This window comes from Salvelinus alpinus, chromosome 14 (assembly GCF_045679555.1).
Source record: "Salvelinus alpinus chromosome 14, SLU_Salpinus.1, whole genome shotgun sequence".
Classification (NCBI taxonomy): domain Eukaryota; kingdom Metazoa; phylum Chordata; class Actinopteri; order Salmoniformes; family Salmonidae; genus Salvelinus; species Salvelinus alpinus.
In genome coordinates this window covers 37,219,215-37,240,752 of record NC_092099.1, presented here as the reverse complement: position 1 = coordinate 37,240,752, position 21,538 = coordinate 37,219,215, and the positions used below count along the sequence as shown (strand labels likewise).

The following is a 21,538-nucleotide window of genomic DNA, read 5'->3' as shown; positions in this document are numbered from 1 at the left end:
TGGAACAAATTATGCCATTAGAGGAACAGGGGCATTGTTTACATATGGCTGCTAAATACTTGTGGCAGCTATGTTAGTACGTGTACGTTTTCCTGTCTTTATATACAAAGATGTATAATACAGCCTTATTATTACAGCCTTATTCTAAAATTGATTAAATAAAAAAAATCCTCATCAAATCTACTCACAATACCCCATAACGACAAAGCAAAAACAGGTTTTTAGATATTGCAAATGTATTAACAATAAAAAACATAAATACCTGGTTCAGATACGGGAAGGAGACGAATGGAAAACAGCCTTTAACACAGCTAGTAGGCACTATGGGTATCTGGTGATGCCATTCGGATTGACCAACGCTCCCACAGTGTTCCAGGCTCTGGTCAATGATGTGCTCCGTGACATGTTGAACAGATTCGTGTTTACCTTGACGACATCCTTGTCTTGTCCGTTCGGTTCAGGAGCATGTCCTCACGTCCGACAAGTCCTGTAGCGCCTCCTGGAGAACCAGTTGTTTGTCAAGGCTGAGAAGTGTGAATTCCATCGTTCCACTATCTCCTTTCTGGGATACGTCATCACAGCGGGGAACATTCAAATGGATCCTGACAAGGTGAGAGCAGTGGTTGATTGGACTCAACCCATGTCCAGAGTGCAGCTGCAACATTTTCTGGGGTTTGCACATTTCTACCGCCGCTTCTTTCGGGACTACAGCACCCTGCCCCCCTCTTTGCTCTCACTTCTCCCAAGGTTCTGTTTAGGTGGTCCCCAGCTGCTTACCATGTGTTTTTGGATCTGAAGCATCGGTTCACCACAGCCCCCATCCACATCCATCCGGACCTGTCCCGTCCGTTTGTGGTAGAGGTCAATGCTTCTGACGTTGGAGTTGGGTCCGTCCTGTCCCAGCAGTCTGCCCGGGACCAAAAGCTGCATCCCTGTGCCTTCCTGTCCGGTCAAAAGGAGGAGTGGAGGCACTGCCTTGAAGGGGCGGAACATCCATTCTTGGTGAGGACCAACCATAAGAATATCTCCACACCGCCTAGCACCTCAACTCTAGGCAGGCCCATTGAGCTCTGTTATTCATACGATTTAATTTCGGTCCTCGGTCCTAGAGTGGCCTCATTCCTCTAAGCTAACCTGCCATCCTGGCTCCCGCCGAACCCTGGCCATCCTCCGACAACGCTTTTGGTGGCCCGCTATGGTTTCTGACGTCTCCACATTCATCGCCGCATGCACGGTGTGCTCAGAATAAGACTCTGCGGCAAGCTCCGGCTGGCCTCCTTCAACAACTCCCTGTTCCTCATCGCCCCTGGTCCCATTTATCGCTGGACTTTGTCACTGGTCTCCCTCCATCTGATGGCAACACCACCATCCTTACAGTGGTGGATAGGTTTTCTATAGCCACCCATTTCATACCCCTCCAAAAGTTACCTTCAGCCAAGGAGACAGCCCAGCTCATGGTGCAGCACGTCATCCGAATCCATGGACTTCCTGTCGACATAGTCTCCGATCGTGGTCCTCAGTTCTCGTCCCGATTCTGGAAGGCGTTCTGCACCCTCATTGGGTCGTCGGCCAGCCTGTCCTCCGGGTTTCATCCTCAATCCAACGGCCAGTCGGAGCGTGTCAATCAGGACCTGGAGATGACTCTTCGGTGCCTTGTTTCAGCCAACCTCACCACCTGGAGCCAACAACTTGTGTGGGTGGAGTACGCTCGGAACACCCTTCCCTGCTCGGCCACTGGGCTCTCGCCCTTTGAGTGCTCCGTTTGTTATCAGCCCCAACTCTTCCCTGAGCAAGAGGAATAGGTCAACATACACTCTGCCCCGATGTTTGTCCGCTGCTGTCGGCGTACATGGAAGAGAGCCACCGGAAATCGGCTCCCCGCTATCGTCTCGGGCAGAGGGCATGGCTGTCTATGTGGGATCTGCTCCTCCGGGTGGAGTCTCATAAACCTTTCCCCTGTTTTATTGGTCCATTCCCCATTTCTAAAGTCCTTAGCCCCTCTGCTGTTAGTCTTCTGTTGCACCGTACCATCCGTATACATCCTACTTTTCATGTGTCTAGGATTATACCTTTGTCTCACAGCCCTTTGTCTCTTGTTTCCTGGCCCACCCCCACTCCCCATCTTATCGACCTCCATCCGACGTCCACGGTGAGATGCCTCCTGAGTGTTTGACCTCGGGGCAGGGGTTTCCAGTACCTGGTTGACTGGGAGGGTTATGCCCCGGAGGACAGGTGCTGGGTCCCGCTAGGAACATCCTGGACCCGCCGGCACCCCGGTCAACCAGGTATGTGCTCAGGTAGGACAGCAGCTGGCGTCCCTAGAGGGGGGGGTATTGTCACGCCCTGATCTGTTTCACCTGTCTTGTGCTTGTCTCCACCCCCAAAGAGGTCTCCCATTTGTCCCCATTGTCCCCTGTGTACACAGTTTATAATGCATGTCAGAACAAAAACCAAGCCATGGGGTCAAAGGAATTGTCCGTAGAGCTCCGAGACAGGATTTTGTCGAGGAACAGAAATGTCTGCAGCATTGAAGGTCCCCAAGAACACAGTGGCCTCCATCATTCTTAATTGGAAGAAGTTTGGAACCACCAAGACTTCCTAAAGCTGTCCACCAAACTGAGCAATCAGGGGAGAAGGGCCTTGGTCAGGAAGGTGACCAAGAACCTGATGGTCACTCTGACAGAGCTCCAGAGTTCCTCTGTGGAGATGGGAGAACCTTCGAGAAGGACAACCATCTCTGCAGCACTCCACCAATCAGGCCTTTATGGTGGAGTGGCCAGACGGAAGCCACTCCTCAGTAAAAGGCACATGACAGACCGCTTGGAGTTTGCCAAAAGGCACCTAAAGGAATCTCAGACTATGAGTAACAAGATTCTCTGGCCTGAATGCCAAGCGTCACGTCAGGAGGAAACCTGGCTCTATCCCTATGGTGAAGCATGGTGGTGGTAGCATCATGCTGTGGGGATGTTTTTCAGTTGCAGGGACTGGGAGACTAGTCAGTCTTTTGTCATTATGGGACTGATGAGAGAAAAAACAACTATTTAAATACATTTTAGAATAAGTCTGTAACGTAACAAAATGTGGAAAAAGTCAAGGGGTCTGAATACTTTCCAAATGCACAGGCTCCCGAGTGGCGCAGCGGTCAAAGGCACTGCATCTCAGTGCTTGAGGGGGCACTACAGACACCCTGGTTCGATTCCCATAGAGCGGGAGTCCCATAGGGCGGCGCACAATTGGCCACACATTGTCCAGGTTTAGCTGGGGTAGGCCGTCATTGTAAATGAGAATGTGTTCTTAACTGACTTGCCCAGTTAAATAAAAAAATACACAGATGTATGATCTTAATTTGAGTCAGTTTGCTATAACAGGAAATGTGAAATATAATTCAATTCAACATTTTGTGAAGGTTGATACATTTTTTTCATAAGGGAAAATCAACAAACTTCAGAAGCCTTTTTAAACCTCAAATACACCACAAGTTTTACATGTCCTGCATTGAAGGAAAGGTCTCCTGCAACATGGTGACATTTGTGTCTGTATATATTATCAAAATGCTCACTCACAGAATGTTTTTCAAAACGTAAAAATGAAATTGACGGTACTCCAAAAGATAATCTTCAATAATTCATTCAGATATTGGACAATACATCAGAACAGTATTCACAAAAAGGCTTTAATTGCAAACAAAGGGACTACATGCAATAGGCAAATTGCCACAAAATGTACACACGTGTATACTGTGAAACTCCAATAAATACATCATTTATTTATTAAAGTCCACAAACTCCCTATTTTCCCTCCTGCCCCTCGACTTTTTATGTTGTTAATTTGTTGTGGATGCATGTACAGTTTTCCCATCTGGATCTTCAGTGTGTTGATCATGATGACTGCCTGGGCTTTGAAACACTTTGGCTTGGCTCTGCGGGGGAATACAGATAACTGTGTAAATTGAGATGTCACATTTATTGATAGTTTAGGGGTCATACATCCCAGAATCAAATCTATGGACAGTTACATGTTACAGAATGTCATTATTTAACTTGTGTATATCTGTTGTATGGTTGTTACTGTTTTTAATGTTGAACCCTGACTGCACTACAAATTTCTCAATTTAAACAAAGATATTGATTGATTGATGAATGTGGGTAACACTTTGATGAGTACCTACATAAGGACATTCTAACACATAAAAAACCCATACATAAGACATCCATGTTGTCAGGACCCGGTGTGAGAAACAGTCACTGATAGTCGGCAGAACCCAGAAGATGAGGCAGACACAGCAGTACTAGAGACGGTGGTTTAATCAAGGTAAAAGATCTTCAGGCAAAAAATATAAATCCACAACGTCAAAGGTAAAGCCAAGAGAAAAAATGGATATCCTCCAAAATACAAAGAAAATCCACAAAGTAGTAAGAACAGCAGGGGAAAAAACAAACCTCAAAAGACTAATCAAAAATAAACAAGAACAAAACCAGAGTACCTCTGGAAAATCCAACAAGAGAAATATAAGTTCACAGCATGGCTGGGGCTGGGTGCTAACATACAAACACTGAGCAAAGAACTGAGGAACACACAGGGTTTAAATACCAACAAGGAAATGACACACAGGTGCAAATAATAATTAGAACAAGGGAAAAACAAAAGGTTCAAAAAAGGCGCAATGGGGGCATCTAGTGACCAAAACCTGAACAATCCTGGCCAAATCCTGACACGTGTCACAGTAATGACACTAACTTGAATTCTCAATTGTAGAGGATGTCGTGGTAATTTCCTGTATTACTACGTGATGAGAGAGCAAACCACACACAAGTCAGAATTATATTATAAAGTCTAAAAGTATAAATCTTTAATTATTTGAGCTTCACCATAGCCCTTTTGACTCTCAGATCAATTCAGAGTCTATAAATGAATTCTCTGAGAGTCAAAAGGGCTATGGTGAAGCTCAAATAATTAAAGATGGACTTTATAATATAACTCTGACTTGTGTGTGGTTTGCTCTCTCATCACATAGTAATACAGGAAATTACCACGACAAGGATGAAAAATAAAATTGAAAATAAAAAAGGATTTACCAGTGACCAACTCGTCTGCAGAACAGCAGACTTCTCCCTCTTCCTATTTGGCATCTCACACATACTTCCCAGAGTCTGACACAATAGCACTCTTCTTTACAATGACATGAGTATCACGTTGGCTTTGAATCTGCAAGGGAGACAAACATGTAACTGTTATTTTAATCTATTTAGAATCTTGTACCACCCTGCCTTCTTCACAAGCTATAGTGGCAACTTAAAATATCTCAAATAAAAATATAGCATCTAATTATAGGCAATTTAAAGTAGTATTAGACAACTCACCCTGCTTTCTCCACAAGCTACAATGACACACTTCAGGAAGGGATCTTCTCCCACCAGGAGATGCTTATCTTCTGGCTTTGAAAGGAACTGAGGAGTAGATCCACAGACTGGGGGAGACCAAGTTACACTATTTTCTATCGCATTGTTTGATTCGTTCCATTAGGTTCAGGAGGATGTATTCATCAAATTAGATGAGCTTGTGCATAATATTTGAAAATCCAGGGGCACAACGTTGGTTTTAGAAGTGAGGGGTACATAACTTTATATCGATTTTTTTATCCAGTCGGATAAACACTCCAAACAGCCTACCCGACGCTCGGAGGCGTCCGCATGGTCCTAAAGCACACCGTTGCCTTGTTTTGTATCACAGGGTGGGACAAAAATGCAATTTCAGAATGTGGGGGGGACATGTCCCCCCTGGGTCCCCAGTGAAAGTTGCACCCCTGTGAAAATCATAAGTTGGTATGTAAGGTGAAAGAAACAGTCTACCAATGGAGACAAATGTGTACAATTATAAAATATAAAGCAATTTATTCATCAGAACAAACTGCTTTTCTTCTCAAATGTTATGTGATATTATCAAGAATAGCCCATGGCTTGTCTATCTGTTGCAGATAAAGGCCAATCTTAAGCCTGTATCTGCAATATTTCAGCCTTCTACCACAGGAGGGGAGCCAGCCTTATCATCACTGTGTGAGGAGTGAAGTAGTTAGTGGAGTAGAAAGGTGGATTAGAGTGAAGAGGTGTAACCTGCGGAACCACAATTTGACCTGAGAGATTGTGTTACCCCACAACAAACAGTACAACAGCAGAGCAGTCAATCTTAAATGCAGTCCATACAACTTCCAGGTATTTCAATGAAGGAAATGTTCCCCTTTGATTTGAAAGATTATGATTTATAACTACCACATTAGTCCTACCTTGTCATAACAAAACAAAACTCAATTGTTTAGCCCGTTTTTGTCATAAACCAGGTTTCCATCCAACCTTTTAAATGCGAGTAAAGTACGTCTGATTTTAAAAAATACGCTAGGCAAGGTGGGATCATTTTGTGTCTAAAATTAATTATGCAACAAATGGCATTGGAAACGCTTTCATGTGCAAATATTGATATAATAACCATCATATCGAAGTAAACTTGGAGACACGCGATGACATGTTGTGTTGTCCTCCCAGTATGACTCGGGAAAGCATGCAGTTTATTAGGCTAGAGATGAAATAAATTATGATGAACTTCATAGGGTGGTGAAAGTGAAAAGTCATGAACTTGATGCTCCTTTCTAATAAATATTAAGGGTCTTATTCTGGTGACATGATCATGCCATTTGATAAATAAAAATGGCCATAATAATCCTATCATGTACACTACCGTTAAAAACTTTGGGGTCACTGAAATGTCCTTGTTTTTCAAAGAAAAGCTCATTTTTTTGTCCATTTAAAATAACATCAAATTGATCAGAAATACAGTGTAGACATTGTTAATGTTGTAAATGACTATCGTAGCTGGAAACGGCAGATTTTTTTATGGAGTATCTACATAGGAATAGATAGGCCCATTATCAGCAACCATCATGCCTGTGTTCCAATGGCACGTTGTATTAGCCAATCCAAGTTTATCATTTTAAAAAGGCTAACTGATCATAGTACCCGCAAAACACCAGTCTCATCGTCAACAGTGAAGAGGGGACTCCGGGATGCTGGCCTTCTAGGCAGTTCCTCTGTCCAGTGTCTGTGTTCTTTTGTCCATTTTAATCTTTTCTTTTTATTGGCCAATCTGAGATATGGCTTTTTCTTTGCAACTCTGCCTAGAAGGCCAGCGTCGCCTCTTCACTGTTGACGTTGAGACTGGTGTTTTGCGGGTACTATTTAATGAAGCCAGTTGAGGACTTGTGAGGCGTCTGTTTCTCAAACTAGACATCTAATGTACTTATCCTCTTGCTCAGTTGTGCACCAGGGCCTCCCACTCCTCTTTCTATTCTGGTTAGAGACAGTTTGCGCTGTTCTGTGAAGGGAGTAGTACACAGCGTTGTATGAGATCTTCAGTCTCTTGGCCTTTTCTCGCATGGAATAGCCTTCATTTCTCAGAACAAGAATAGACTAACGAGTTTCAGAAGAAAGTGTTTTGTTTCTGGCCATTTTGAGCCTGTAATCGAACCCCAAAATGCTGATGCTCCAGATACTCAACTAGTCTAAAGGAGGCCAGTTTTATTGCTTCTTCAATCAGGACAACAGCTTTCAGCTGTGCTAACATAATTGCAAAAGGGTTTAATAATGATCAATTAGCCTTTTAAAATGATAATCTTGGATTAGCTAACACAACGTGCCATTGGAACACAGGAGTGATGGTTGCTCATAATGGGCCTCTGTACGCCTATGTAGCTATTCCATAAAAAAAAATCTGCCGTTTCCAGCTACAATAGTCATTTACAACATTAACAATGTCTACACTGTATTTCTGATCAATTTGATGTTATTTTAAATGGACAAAACTGTGCTTTTCTTTCAAAAACAAGGACATTTCTAAGTGACCCCAAACTTTTGAACAGTAGTGTAGGCTAAACACGCACTGTATCTGTGAGCTTTTGGCTAAGATGCACGTGCCAATACCAGAGTGGGCACATTCGCTATATAACGCTATATATATTTTTGTGACAAAATCATCAGTAGAGTTGAAAATGCGATGCAAACCCAATTAACTAGTTTTATTTATCCGGTACATGGGGTTTTTAACTGCAAAAAAATATAATTCTGTACACTACTTCATTACGCACAGCCTTTTATCCACCAGTCAATTTGATGGAAACACATCTCTGGTCTGAAAATGCACATATTGTTTTAATGTAGATTTTAGAATATTTGCATGATGGAAACCTAGCTATAGTCAATTGGTAAATAAATTATGTAAATCTTCAAATAATTAAAAAGTAATGTTTCCCTTAATTAAGTGTATTTTGATTTTAGAGTGGGGGGGTGAAGTGATAAAGTGAAATACAAAAACAGCCAAAAATTATCTGATAGATCATTTTATAAATGTGCATCTTACATTACCATTAAACTGTAGAACCATACAACTGATATAACAAGATGGTAGTAGAGGGAGCACAAACAATTCATGAAACTTTTGACTCTGCATTACTTTATTTAAAATACATTTAATAAGGTAATTTGGCTGAAACAATTTACCATCTAATCTCTGAGCTTTGAAGTTTAGGATGGGCGTAATACAATAAAAGAGAAATTGGCTAAATTACTGATTTTAGCATTTTATTAGTAAATTAATACCTTGATTCTGTAATTGCAAACCATTTTAGTCATGGAGGCACAGACTCAATGCACTGACTTTCTAGACAAAAGTATACGAAGGAGATACCGACTTTAGTTGAGTTATAAATTAATTGAGATAATACTTTTATGCAGAGATTAAATACAAATCTACAAAATAAATTAACCCGACATTCATACACACAGGTGGTTTTGGGTGTAATAGGGTGGTGGTGGTGTCCAGGTTTGGAGGTGACACCGCATGCATCCATACAGTTGAAGTTAGGGTTATCCAGTGTACTACTGTTCAAAGTCAACACTACTTCCCATTATAGTGAGAGTAGAAAAGGTACTGGCAGTAAAAAGCTTAATATATTTGTTTCTTTCTTCATAATAGCAGTAGGTACAGGAGATACAGGAGAAAACACAGAGTGACAAAACAAGTGTGCCAGTTCAGCTTGAGAAGAGGGCAGTTGGGATCGGGACATCTGTTGTTACCTGCATTCACCTGAAGGGCGGCGCTAGAGGACAGGGTGCCACTTGAGTTGACGGCCCGGCACACATAGAGACCTGCGTCGGCCTCAGTGACTTTCTGTATAAACAATGCATGTTTGCCTTCTTTTTGGGACAGTTCTATGTGCTCATCATTGGTCAATTTCTCTCCATTCTTGAACCTAAAGCAAGAAGTCAATTATCACACAATCACAACAAGAAAAACACAAATCACATTCCTATTTATCAAAGGGTGAGCTGAAGCACAATCAATCAAAACAATTAGATTATTTAAAATTAGAACGTGCCATTAATGATCAAACGTGTTATCAAAGTTGTGTTATTAAACAGGAATCAAAACAAAAAGGTTGGATAAGTCAAACAACAGTAAAGGATTTTAGTCAAATAAATACATATTATGTTATCCACACAAAACATGACTTGGGATTCAGATTTAACACTACTTATGCAGTTTAGAAATCTATCTTATAATTTCTCAATGTGTCCTTTTCTCTCCACCTGAATGATCCTTTTGGAATTGATTAATAAAATATCCCCAACACAAAAAGCAGCGACTGTTAATACTACTGTAACCAGACTTTTCATGCTTATGAAGAGTAAAAATAATACAGATTTTATTAAAATAATGAAGTTCTACTGTTCCATTTCTACTTGCACCAATACTCCATCTGTGTCAGAAATTACACCCTGACCTATACCCTTTAGAGTGCACTACTTCTGGTCAAAAGTAGTGCACAACATAGGGAATAGGATGCCATTTCAGACGCAGATCTATGTTAATGAATGACTAAAGCCTATGAGCTACCCACCATGTTAAAGTAGGCTCTGGAAATCCAGTGACCTCCACTTCCAGGGTCACAGGCGACCTCTCCATAACTGTGGGACTAGACAGTAGTTTGGAGAAGTGAGGAGGGCCCTGGCCTGCTAGGGTGCTCCCCATGGACCGGCTGGTACCAGGCAGCCTGATCTCTTCTCTGATGGCTGTGGGATTGCAGAGGTCTGGGTCTTGGCCCTGGTCTGTGAGTGTGACTGCTGTGGTGGTTAATGGGGAGGGGGTAGCATGCGTGTTAAGAGTGCTAGCGGCAGCAGCAGCGGGGAAGGCAGCTCCTCGAACCATCATGGTTCTAGGGTCATGCACATTCTCCTGCATCTCTGTGACAGAGCTCTCATGCACGGAATACACGGTCTGGTGGCACTCGTTTAGGCCTAGGGGGCCGACCGGTGGGAGATTTGGGAGGTTGGAGTTTGGAAGGTTGGGGATGCCCCTGCTTTTCAGAATATTGGAGAGTGTGTTTGAGACCAGGCTTGGTGCTGGGACAGTCAGGGGGCTGTGGACGAAAGAAGAGGACTCTGCTCTGAACTTGGTGTTGAGGCCCACTGTAGGAGAGGGACAGCTTACAGTCTGCTCTCTGATCCTCTGTTGGCTCTGGCTGTTGCTGTAATCATTATGTGTGGAGTGGAACTGGTGGCTGTACTGGTTGATGTGAATGGTGTGGGACTGGGAGCTGAGACAGAAACCATCCAGGTCCAGGTCATTCTCTGATAGGACGATGTTGGACTCTGGGGTCTCGGAAAGTGGGGGCAGGGAGATGTCGTCGGGGGAAGTGCACTCATATTCGTCGTTGGACAGGGACTCTTCTGTCATGAGGTTATGCCGCTGAAGGTTCCCCTCTGTCAGACCACCTGCGGGCGGCAGCAGGAGTGATGCATCTTGGGGGAAAGGCTCACCCTGTAAGGATTAGAAAAAATAAACAATCAGAGAGAGGTCAAAACCCCAGTAGTAGTGAAGTATGATAATAAGTCATGATAATACCTCAGTTAAAAACAACAAGGACTTGAGGAAATGAAAAACAACAGGGGAAACCAATTGTTTGAGGACTTAAGAAGACCAACCTGATCAGTATTAGAAGTATGAAATCCAGGGAAGTTCCTCTGAGCAGGGCCCTGTCTCTCCTTCTTCTGGAACTCTCTCTGTATATCAGAGAAACTGGGAGCCGAAGTGAAGGCAGGAGGAGGAGGAATAGTAGGAGGAGGGGTGACCAAAGACTTGATCCCTGCCTGGTTGAGCGCATGGACTTTCCTGTCCCTCTCCAGCGGTGAACAGGACAGGTTGAAGGTGTGTGTACATGAGAAAGAGGTGCTCAGCTGCTCTTTTCGCTCCATCGTCAACCTGCTGGTAATAGTCTCCACTCTGCTGGTCTCTGAGCACAACTCCTGGGTATGATACCTATGATAATTATAATAATACATGGGTTTTATATAGCGTTTTCACGTTTTCTATTTATAATAGTTACAAAGAAACAGAATAAACCAAAAAAGAACATCAACAAAACAAAAAAAGGTAAGGGGAGAGGAATCTGTGTGTGTGTGTGTGTGTGTTCAGGCACGTGCACAGATAGGAGTCAACCTGTGCCCAGCCATGCCCCTTTGCCGTCCCACTCGCCAACTGCCCTTTTGGGTGGTGGTATAAGTATTATATTTTTTATAAAGTTTTGTCATTGTTGCCTGCAAGTTGTCGCAACGTCATCAAGTTCGCCACTCCCACATTCACACCCTGTCCGTTGGTTGCACTTGTTGGTCTGCCCTGTACAGAGCTTGCGTAAACCCGGTATTCAGCCCGGTATCCAAACATGCATGGCTTGAGATGCAGTCAACGTTCAAGCTACCTAGTTAGTAAATATCAACAGTACTGCTACAGAAGCATAACATTTGATTAATCATCAATATTCGGTCTGGTTGGCTGATACACGCAAAACAGAGGCAGAAAGAGAGTAGATAGGCTGCATCAACGACACTTGCTCCGAACCAACTCCATCCCTTCCTCAGTCAGCAGCAGCAACACAGATAGTCTAGACCAGGGGTTCTCTTTTTTCACTCAGGCCCCCCTTCCAGCATTGGGGAACATCCCACTCTCGCGCCATGTCTATTTCTATGGGCACAAGCACTGTTCATGACACAAACTGTTCACACCCTTCTTGTTGGTGAAGAGAATGTTGCAGGTTTAAAGCTTATTTCCTGTAATTGTACACATTTTGTCATGGGGTACAGAGAAAATGTTGCAGTTTTAAAGCACATTTTCTTGCAATTCTACATATTTTGCCATGCCTAATGTTTATTCATGTGATATTTGAGTGACTCAAACATTACAACAAAATCTATGGGCTAAAAAACTTAGTTATAAAAGTTATAAATAGCTCTCTAAGGTATGCAATGACTGACAAGACAAGAGTAAAACTACCCAATTTCGAAATTGCACCTTGTGCATTATACTATTTTCAGACATTGAATATCCCTTTGAGCATGGTGAATGTATTAATTACATTTTGGATTGTGTATCAATACACTCAATCACTACAAATATACAGGCGTCCTTCCTAACTCAGTTGCCGGAGAGGAAGGAAACCGCTCAGGGTTTTCACCATGACACCAATGGTGACTTTAAAACAGTTACAGAGTTAAATGGCTGTGATAGTAGAAAACTGAGGATGGATCAACAACATTGTAGTTACTCCACAATACAAACTTAATTGACAGAGTGAAAAGAGGGAAGCCTGTACAGAATAAAAATATTCCAAAACACGTATCCTGTTTGCAGCAAGGCACTAAAGTAATATGTTTGTTGCATAAATAAATATTCCTATGCTCATGGGGATGCCCGTTAACACCTGTCCCCTGAAAGGGCTGTGCACGGCCCTGTGTTTGTGTGTGTGTGTGTGTGTGTGTGTGTGTGTGTGTGTGTGTGTGTGTGTGTGTGTGTGTGTGTGTGTGTGTGTGTGCAAGCATGGGTTGTGAGTGAGTGGAGGATGTACGTGTAGATAGTGGTGGTGGTTGAAGGTACCTGCTCTGCTCTGATAACACTTTGTTGTGATGTTGTGGGTGGAGTTTATCTGGTAGTTCCTGGCTCCTTGTTTTGCGGATTTGAGGTTTCTTGCTTCTTGTGTTTTCAATTATTTTGATGGGTACCTCTTTCCCATTCAATCCCATGGTTAGTTCGGGAGTGTGTCCAGTTTCTTTCAGCTCAGACTGCTGAAATCATACATTATAATGTCCAAAAAATAATTGGAACCCACATTTCACACAGTATGATAAAAAACTGTGAGACTGAAAATATATATATATATTTTGACAGATTACAGATGGTTTCAGAAGTGGGATCCAAAACCCATTGAAGCCAACAAAATGGTGTACCATTTCCTTATCAATAAACATACCACATCAAGAGACTCCTGGGGGTACATCTCAGCTTTCTCTATTTCTTGGTTAGATTTTTTCTCTTGTTTGTTTTCCTCTTGTATGTCATTATCCAATTCTTTTATTTCAGGCTCATGCTTCAAAGCCTCAGTCTGAAATTAGAGAACAATCACATATTTTCAAGAGGCATTTTCTATTAAAATATCTGAGGAAAATAACCAGGCAAAAAAGCTTTTTTCATCGTACCTGTAGTTTAGCCTCCAAATCCATCAATCCATTAGATAGTTCCTTTATCGATTCCACTATCTCATTGTGTCTGGTGACAGTTTTCTCTGTATACTTATTTCCCTCCTCAGCACCTGTACATTAAAAACAGTTCATACAGTCCTCAATGCCAGTGTCATGGGCGTGACTTCCAATAAGGACAGGGGGACATGTCCCCCCACATTTTGAAATAGCATTTTTGGTCCGCTTTATGTAGGCATACTTTTCCTTACTCCCAAAAAGCTGACCATAAGAATTCTGTCTAAAGTCAAGATGGTGGTTTATTGTGTGTGGTCTGTTTCCTTACCATGCAGATGGACAGCCAGTTCTGTGATTTGGCTGATCCTCTCCTCTTGCTGGGGGACAGTGGGCCAAACAAACTTCTCAAACTGCTTGTATAGAATAGACACTGCTTCCCTGGTCTTACACTGGGAAGAGTACTTCCCTACTCTCACAATTGTAGCACTTGCTTCATCACACCAGAAGTTATACTGAAATTCAAAAGCAGAAAAAATTGTGAGACAATTGCAGCAGATATTAGGCAAACACAAAATACGCTATATCCAATTACTTGAGTTTTATGATGCTTTCTGACAATATGTTGGTTGAATTTTTTCTCCAACATTTTTTCTCTCCACAATTGGCAAGTAGAGGGTAAACTATTTGTCTTAAGTTCTCCATCCACACCTCATCCATGGCTTGCTGCAGCTTTACGCTCATGTACAGATTCTGCTTGTACTCCTCCACAGTCTTGTCAAAGTCCCCCAGCTGTCTCTGTAGCTCATTCACAGCATCCTCTATCTCTCTGGGGCTACTGCCTATTAGATGCTTCTCTGTGCTGGAAGTCACTTTGACTGTAAATACCTGCATCCGTTTCTGCAATATCTGGATCAAGAGAGAAAGAATTAAGATAGAAAGAGGCAAACAAAATATGCATGACCTAGGAATAATTTGAAAACCATTGAACAGCAGGGAATGAGGGAAATGTGATGTTGTTGTTGTTGTTGTTAAAGCAAACAGGGTGTGTCTCACCTGTAACTTTTCAACATAAATCTCTATCTGCTGGATTTGGTTTTTCACTGCTTTCAGGTTCCATGACTTGTCGTTTTTCTTCATATAATTGAACTTCAAGTTGTTGAATTTCTTCTTGAGGTCCTTGAATGACTTTCTCAGCTGAAATGAAAACAATCATGATGTATTAATAACAAATGTTTTCAATCCGAATACAAAACATTTAAATCAGTTAAGACGTAAAAGCCTCATATCTTCATCATCATCATCCTGTGTTTCTTATCTGCGTTGACATCTAAATCCATTGTAATTCACTCCCTTTGATACAGTTACAGAACAGGGCTCCGGGCAGCCGAGCGGAAATGGAGGAAAACTCGCCTCCCTGCGGACCTGGCATCCTTTCACTCCCTCCTCTCTACATTCTCCTCTTCTGTCTCTGCTGCTAAAGCCACTTTCTACCACTCTAAATTCCAAGCATCTGCCTCTAACCCTAGGAAGCTCTTTGCCACCTTCTCCTCCCTCCTGAATCCTCCTCCCCCTCCTCCCCCCTCCTCCCTCTCTGCAGATGACTTCGTCAACCATTTTGAAAAGAAGGTCGACGACATCCGATCCTCGTTTGCTAAGTCAAACGACACCGCTGGTTCTGCTCACACTGCCCTACCCTGTGCTTTGACCTCTTTCTCCCCTCTCTCTCCAGATGAAATCTCGCGTCTTGTGACGGCCGGCCGCCCAACAACCTGCCCGCTTGACCCTATCCCCTCCTCTCTTCTCCAGACCATTTCCGGAGACCTTCTCCCTTACCTCACCTCGCTCATCAACTCATCCTGCTGGCTACGTCCCTTCCGTCTTCAAGAGAGCGAGAGTTGCACCCCTTCTGAAAAAACCTACACTCGATCCCTCCGATGTCAACAACTACAGACCAGTATCCCTTCTTTCTTTTCTCTCCAAAACTCTTGAACGTGCCGTCCTTGGCCAGCTCTCCTGCTATCTCTCTCAGAATGACCTTCTTGATCCAAATCAGTCAGGTTTCAAGACTAGTCATTCAACTGAGACTGCTCTTCTCTGTGTCACGGAGGCGCTCCGCACTGCTAAAGCTAACTCTCTCTCCTCTGCTCTCATCCTTCTAGACCTATCGGCTGCCTTTGATACTGTGAACCATCAGATCCTCCTCTCCACCCTCTCCGAGCTGGGCATCTCCGGCGCGGCCCACGCTTGGATTGCGTCCTACCTGACAGGTCGCTCCTACCAGGTGGCGTGGCGAGAATCTGTCTCCGCACCACGTGCTCTCACCACTGGTGTCCCCCAGGGCTCTGTTCTAGGCCCTCTCCTATTCTCGCTATACACCAAGTCACTTGGCTCTGTCATATCCTCACATGGTCTCTCCTATCATTGCTATGCAGACGACACACAATTAATCTTCTCCTTTCCCCCCTCTGATAACCAGGTGGCGAATCGCATCTCTGCATGTCTGGCAGACATATCAGTGTGGATGACGGATCACCACCTCAAGCTGAACCTCGGCAAGACGGAGCTGCTCTTCCTCCTGGGGAAGGACTGCCCGTTCCATGATCTCGCCATCACGGTTGACAACTCCATTGTGTCCTCCTCCCAGAGTGCTAAGAACCTTGGCGTGATCCTGGACAACACCCTGTCGTTCTCAACTCACATCAAGGCGGTGACCCGTTCCTGTAGGTTCATGCTCTACAACATTCGCAGAGTACGACCCTGCCTCACACAGGAAGCGGCGCAGGTCCTAATCCAGGCACTTGTCATCTCCCGTCTGGATTACTGCAACTCGCTGTTGGCTGGGCTCCCTGCCTGTGCTATTAAACCCCTACAACTCATCCAGAACGCCGCAGCCCGTCTGGTGTTCAACCTTCCCAAGTTCTCTCACGTCACCCCGCTCCTCCGCTCTCTCCACTGGCTTCCAGTTGAAGCTCGCATCCGCTACAAGACCATGGTGCTTGCCTACAGAGCTGTGAGGGGAACGGTACCTCCGTACCTTCAGGCTCTGATCAGGCCCTACACCCAAACAAGGGCACTGCGTTCATCCACCTCTGGCCTGCTCGCCTCCCTACCTCTGAGGAAGTACAGTTCCCGCTCAGCCCAGTCAAAACTGTTCGCTGCTCTGGCACCCCAATGGTGGAACAAACTCCCTCACGACGCCAGGTCAGCGGAGTCAATCACCACCTTCCGGAGACACCTGAAACCCCACCTCTTTAAGGAATACCTAGGATAGGATAAAGTAATCCTTCTAACCCCCCCCTCCCCCTTAAAAGAGTTAGATGCACTATTGTAAAGTGGTTGTTCCACTGGATATCATAAGGTGAATGCACCAATTTGTAAGTCGCTCTGGATAAGAGCGTCTGCTAAATGACTTAAATGTAAATGTAATTGAACATGTACCATCTAACAGCACCACCAGAGATATGAAGGCGGGGGAGGGTGGCTGGGTTATGGTATCCTATCTTGGCAGGAAAACAGAACAGTGTAGCAGAGCAGGGTTGGATTCAGATTCAGTCAGTGTAAGGATTATTTTGGTGCATTTATTGGCTAAGACTGGAGACGTGATTTATACAGTAGGGCCATTTCTGTACCAGCCGACGGACTTCTGCAGTGGTGTAGAGTCTCCGAATGACCAGCTCATATGTCAGACAAGGACAGCTGCAGCCTAACCAGCCTCCCTGTACATCCCATTTCGGGAACCTCGTATAACTATCTCTAACTATCTTTTTCCCTAGCTGAGATGGGTACATGGGGAGTCTCTGTTTTATACATGCACGCACACACAGAGAGAGAGAGAGACAGAGACTTTATGGAACACAAAGCCTTCACTATCTCATCCTGGAATATGCAAGGCCTGAGGTCATCTGCCTTTGGCCTAAAGAGCAGGAACCTGGATGTTGTCATCCTACAAGAAGCATGGTATAGAGGACATGGACCCACTGGTTGCCCTCTAGATTACAGAGAGCTGGTACTCCCATCCACCAAACAACCAGGTGTGAAAAAAGGACAGGACTCAGGGGGTATGCTAATTTGGTATAAAGCAGACCTAACTCACTCTATAAAATGTATCAAAACAGGAACATTTTACATTTGGCTAGAAATTCAGAAGGAAATTATCTTAACAGAGTAAAAATGTTCTCCTGTGTGCTACCTATATCCCCCACTAGAATCCCAATACTTTAATGAAGACAGTTTATCCATCCTGGAGGGGAAAATCAACCATTTTGAAGCCCAGGGACATGTACTAGTCTGTGGTGACCTAAATGCCAGAACTGGACAAGAATCTGACACCCTCAGCACACAGGCGGACAAACACCTACCTGGAGGTGACAGCATTCCCTTCCCCATATAACCCCCTACGCACAACTACAACAACATAATCAACAAAAGTAGGTCACAACTGCTGCAGCTCTGTCGCACGCTGGGTATGTACATAGTCAATGGTAGGCTTCGAGGGGACTCCTATGGTAGGTACACCTACAACTCATCTCTTGGCAGTAGTACTGTAGACTACTTTATCACTGACCTCAACCCAGAGTCTCTCACAGCGTTCACAGTCAGCCCACTGACACCCCTATCAGATCACAGCAAGTCTACTGTACTTGTACAGACCAATACTCAATCATGAGGCATCAAAGCCAAAGGAAGGAATAATTAACAAATGCCATAGATGGAAGGAAAGTAGTGCGGAAACCTACCAAAAAACAATTAGGCAACAACAAATTCAATCCCTTTTAGACAACTTCCTGGACAAAACATTCCACTGTAATAGTGAAGGTGTAAACTTTTCAGTAGAAAACCTAAACAGTATATTTGACCTCTCAGCTTCCCTATCAAATCTAAAAATGTCAAACAGAAAAACTAAGAAAATTAACAACAATGACAAATGGTTTGATGAAGAATGCAAAAACCTATGAAAGAAATTGAGAAACCTATCCAACCAAAACATAGAGACCCAGAAAACCTGAGCCTACGCCTTCACCATGGTGAATCACTAAAACAATACAGAAATACACTACGGAAAATGAAGGAACAGCACGTCAGAAATCAGATCAATGTAACTGAAGAATCCATACTCTAACCACTTCTGGGAAAATTGAAAAACACTAAACAAACAACACAAAGAGTTATCTATCCAAAACTGAGATGTATGGGTAAACCACTTCTCTAATCTTTTTAGCCCTATAACAAAGAACAAACAGCAAAAACATATACATGATCCACAAAAGTGGAGACATATTTGACCCCAATAACTACCGTGAGATATGCGTCAACAGCAACCTTGGGAAAATCCTATGCATTATCATTAACAGCAGACTTGTACATTTACTCAGTGAAAACAATGTACTGAGCAAATGTCAAATTGGCTTTTTACCAAATTACCGTAAAACAGACCATGTGTTCACCCTGCACACCCTAATTGACAAACAAACAAACCAAAACAAATGCAAAGTCTTCTCATGCTTTGTTGATTTAAAAAAAGCTTTTGACCCATTTTGGCACGAGGGTCTGCTATACAAATTCATGGAAAGCGGTGTTAGGGGAAAAACATACAACATTATAAAATCCATGTACAGAAACAAGTGTAAAAATTGGCAAAAGAACACCCACATTTCTTTCCACAGGGCCATGGGATGAGACAGGGATGCAGCTTAAGCCATACCCTCTTCAACATATATATCAACAAATTGGCGAGGGCACTACAACAGTCTGCAGTACCTGGCCTCACCCTACTAGAATCTGAAGTCAAATGTCTATCAATCAATCAATCGTATTTATAAAGCCCTTTTCACATCAGCTGATGTCACAAAGTGCTACAGTATACAGAAACCCAGCCTAAAACCCCAAACAGCAAGCAATGCAGATGTAGAAGCACAGTGGCTAGGAAAAACTCCCTAGAAATGCAGGAACCTAGAAAGAAACCTAGAGAAGAACCAGGATCTGAAGGGTGACCAGACTTCTTGTAACGATTGTCGTCGGGAGAAGGAGAGGAGGACCAAAGTGCAGCGTGGTACGTATCCATAATACTTTTAATAAAGATGAACATGCGAACAAAAACAACAAAACGACCAACGAACAGTTCTGAAAGGTGCAACAAACACTAAACAGAAAATAACCACCCACAACTCAAAGTGGGAAAACAGGCTACCTAAGTATGGTTCTCAATCAGAGACAACGATTGACAGCTGCCTCTGATTGGGAACCATACCAGGCCAAACATAATAGAAATAGAAAACATAGACATACAAACATAGAATGCCCACCCACATCACACCCTGACCAAACAAAAAATAGAAACATACAAAGCAATCTATGGTCAGGGCGTGACACTTATTCTGGCTGTGCCAGGTGGAGATTATAACAGTACATGGCCAAGCTGTTCAAATGTTCATAGATGACCAGCAGGGTCAAATAATAATAATTTCAGTGGTTGTAGAGGGTGCAACAGGTCAGCACCTCAGGAGTAAATGGCAGTTGGCTTTTCATAGCTGATCATTCAGAGATAGAGACAGGTGTGGTAGAGAGAGAGAGTCGAAAACAACAGGTCTGGGACAAGGTAGCACGTCCGGTGAACAGATCAGGGGTCCATAGCCGCAAGCAGAACAGTTGAAACTACAGCAGCAGCACAACCAGATGGACTGGGGACAGCAAGGAGTAATCAGGCCAGGTACAGTGGCTTGCGAAAGTATTCACCCCCTTGGCATTTTTTCATATTTTGTTGCCTTACAACCTGGAATTAAAATAGATTTTTATTTGGATTTCATGTAATGGACATTCACAAAAGAATCAAAATTGGTGAAGTGAAATTTAAAAAATTACTTGTTAAAAAAAAAAATATGTTGGAAAAGTGGTGCGTGCATATATATTTAGGGGCTTGCTATGAAGCCCCTAAATAAGATCTGGTGCAACCAATTACCTTCAAAAGTCACATAATTAGTTAAATAAAGTCCACCTGTGTGCAATCTAAGTGTCACATGATCTCAGTATATATACACCTGTTCTGAAAGGCCCCAGAGTCTGCAACACCACTAAGCAAGGGGCACCACCAAGCAAGCAGCACCACGAACACCAATGAGCTCTCCAAACAGGTCAGGGACAAAGTTGTGGAGAAGTACAGATCAGGGTTGGGTTATAAAAAAAATATCAGAAACTTTTAACATCCCACAGAGCACCATTAAATCCATTATAAAAAAAATGGAAGGAAAATGGCACCACAACAAACCTGCCAAGAGAGGGCCGCCCACCAAAACTCACGGACCCGGCAAGGAGGGCATAAATCAGAGAGGCAACAAAGAGACCAAAGATAACCCTGAAGGAGCTGCAAAGCTCCACAGCGGAGATTGGTGTATCTGTCCATAGGACCACTTTAAGCCGTACACTCCACAGAGCTGGGCTTTACGGAAGAGTGGTCAGAAAAAAAGTCATTGCTTAAAGAAAAAAATAAGCAAACACGTTTGGTGTTCGCCAAAAGGCATGTGGGAGACTCCCCAAACATACGGAAGAAGGTACTCTGGTCAGATGAGACAAAAATTTAGCTTTTTGGCCATCAAGGAAAACGCTATGTCTGGCGCAAACCCAACACCTCTCATCACCCCGAGAACACCATCCCCACAGTGAAGCATAGTGGGAACACCATCCCCACAGCATCATGCTGTGAGATGTTTTTCATTGGCAGGGACAGGGAAACTGGTCAGGAGGTTCACCTTCCATCAGGACAATGACCCTAAGCATACTGCTAAAGCAGGGGAAACATTTAAATGTCATGGAATGGCCTAGTCAAAGCCCAGACCTCAATCCAATTGAGAATCTGTGGTATGACATAAAGATTGCTGTACACCAGCAGAACCCATCCAACTTAAAGGAGCTAGAGCAGTTTTGCCTTGAAGAATGGGCAAAAATCCCAGTGGCTAGATGTGCCAAGCTTATAGAGA

The 21,538-nt window shown here is 43.5% G+C and overlaps 1 protein-coding gene across 4 annotated transcripts in view; it reads right to left on the bottom strand.

Moving 5' to 3' along the window:
* Positions 1-8,479: 8,479 nt before the first annotated feature.
* The window catches only part of LOC139538884 (coiled-coil domain-containing protein 141-like), a 66,034-nt gene continuing 52,975 nt past the window's right edge, over positions 8,480-21,538 (bottom strand). For 3 of the 4 annotated variants that reach the window (XM_071341411.1, XM_071341409.1, XM_071341412.1), the window contains 9 exons: positions 14,622-14,762; positions 14,277-14,474; positions 13,897-14,080; positions 13,572-13,684; positions 13,346-13,477; positions 12,973-13,160; positions 11,028-11,361; positions 9,944-10,863; positions 8,480-9,295 (listed from right to left, as the gene is read on the bottom strand). In XM_071341411.1, the coding sequence (XP_071197512.1) occupies positions 9,010-9,295; positions 9,944-10,863; positions 11,028-11,361; positions 12,973-13,160; positions 13,346-13,477; positions 13,572-13,684; positions 13,897-14,080; positions 14,277-14,474; positions 14,622-14,762 (2,496 nt within the window). In that variant the 3' untranslated portion in view covers positions 8,480-9,009. The remainder of the gene's footprint in view (positions 9,296-9,943; positions 10,864-11,027; positions 11,362-12,972; positions 13,161-13,345; positions 13,478-13,571; positions 13,685-13,896; positions 14,081-14,276; positions 14,475-14,621; positions 14,763-21,538) is intronic. The other variant, XM_071341410.1, reaches the window with a different exon arrangement.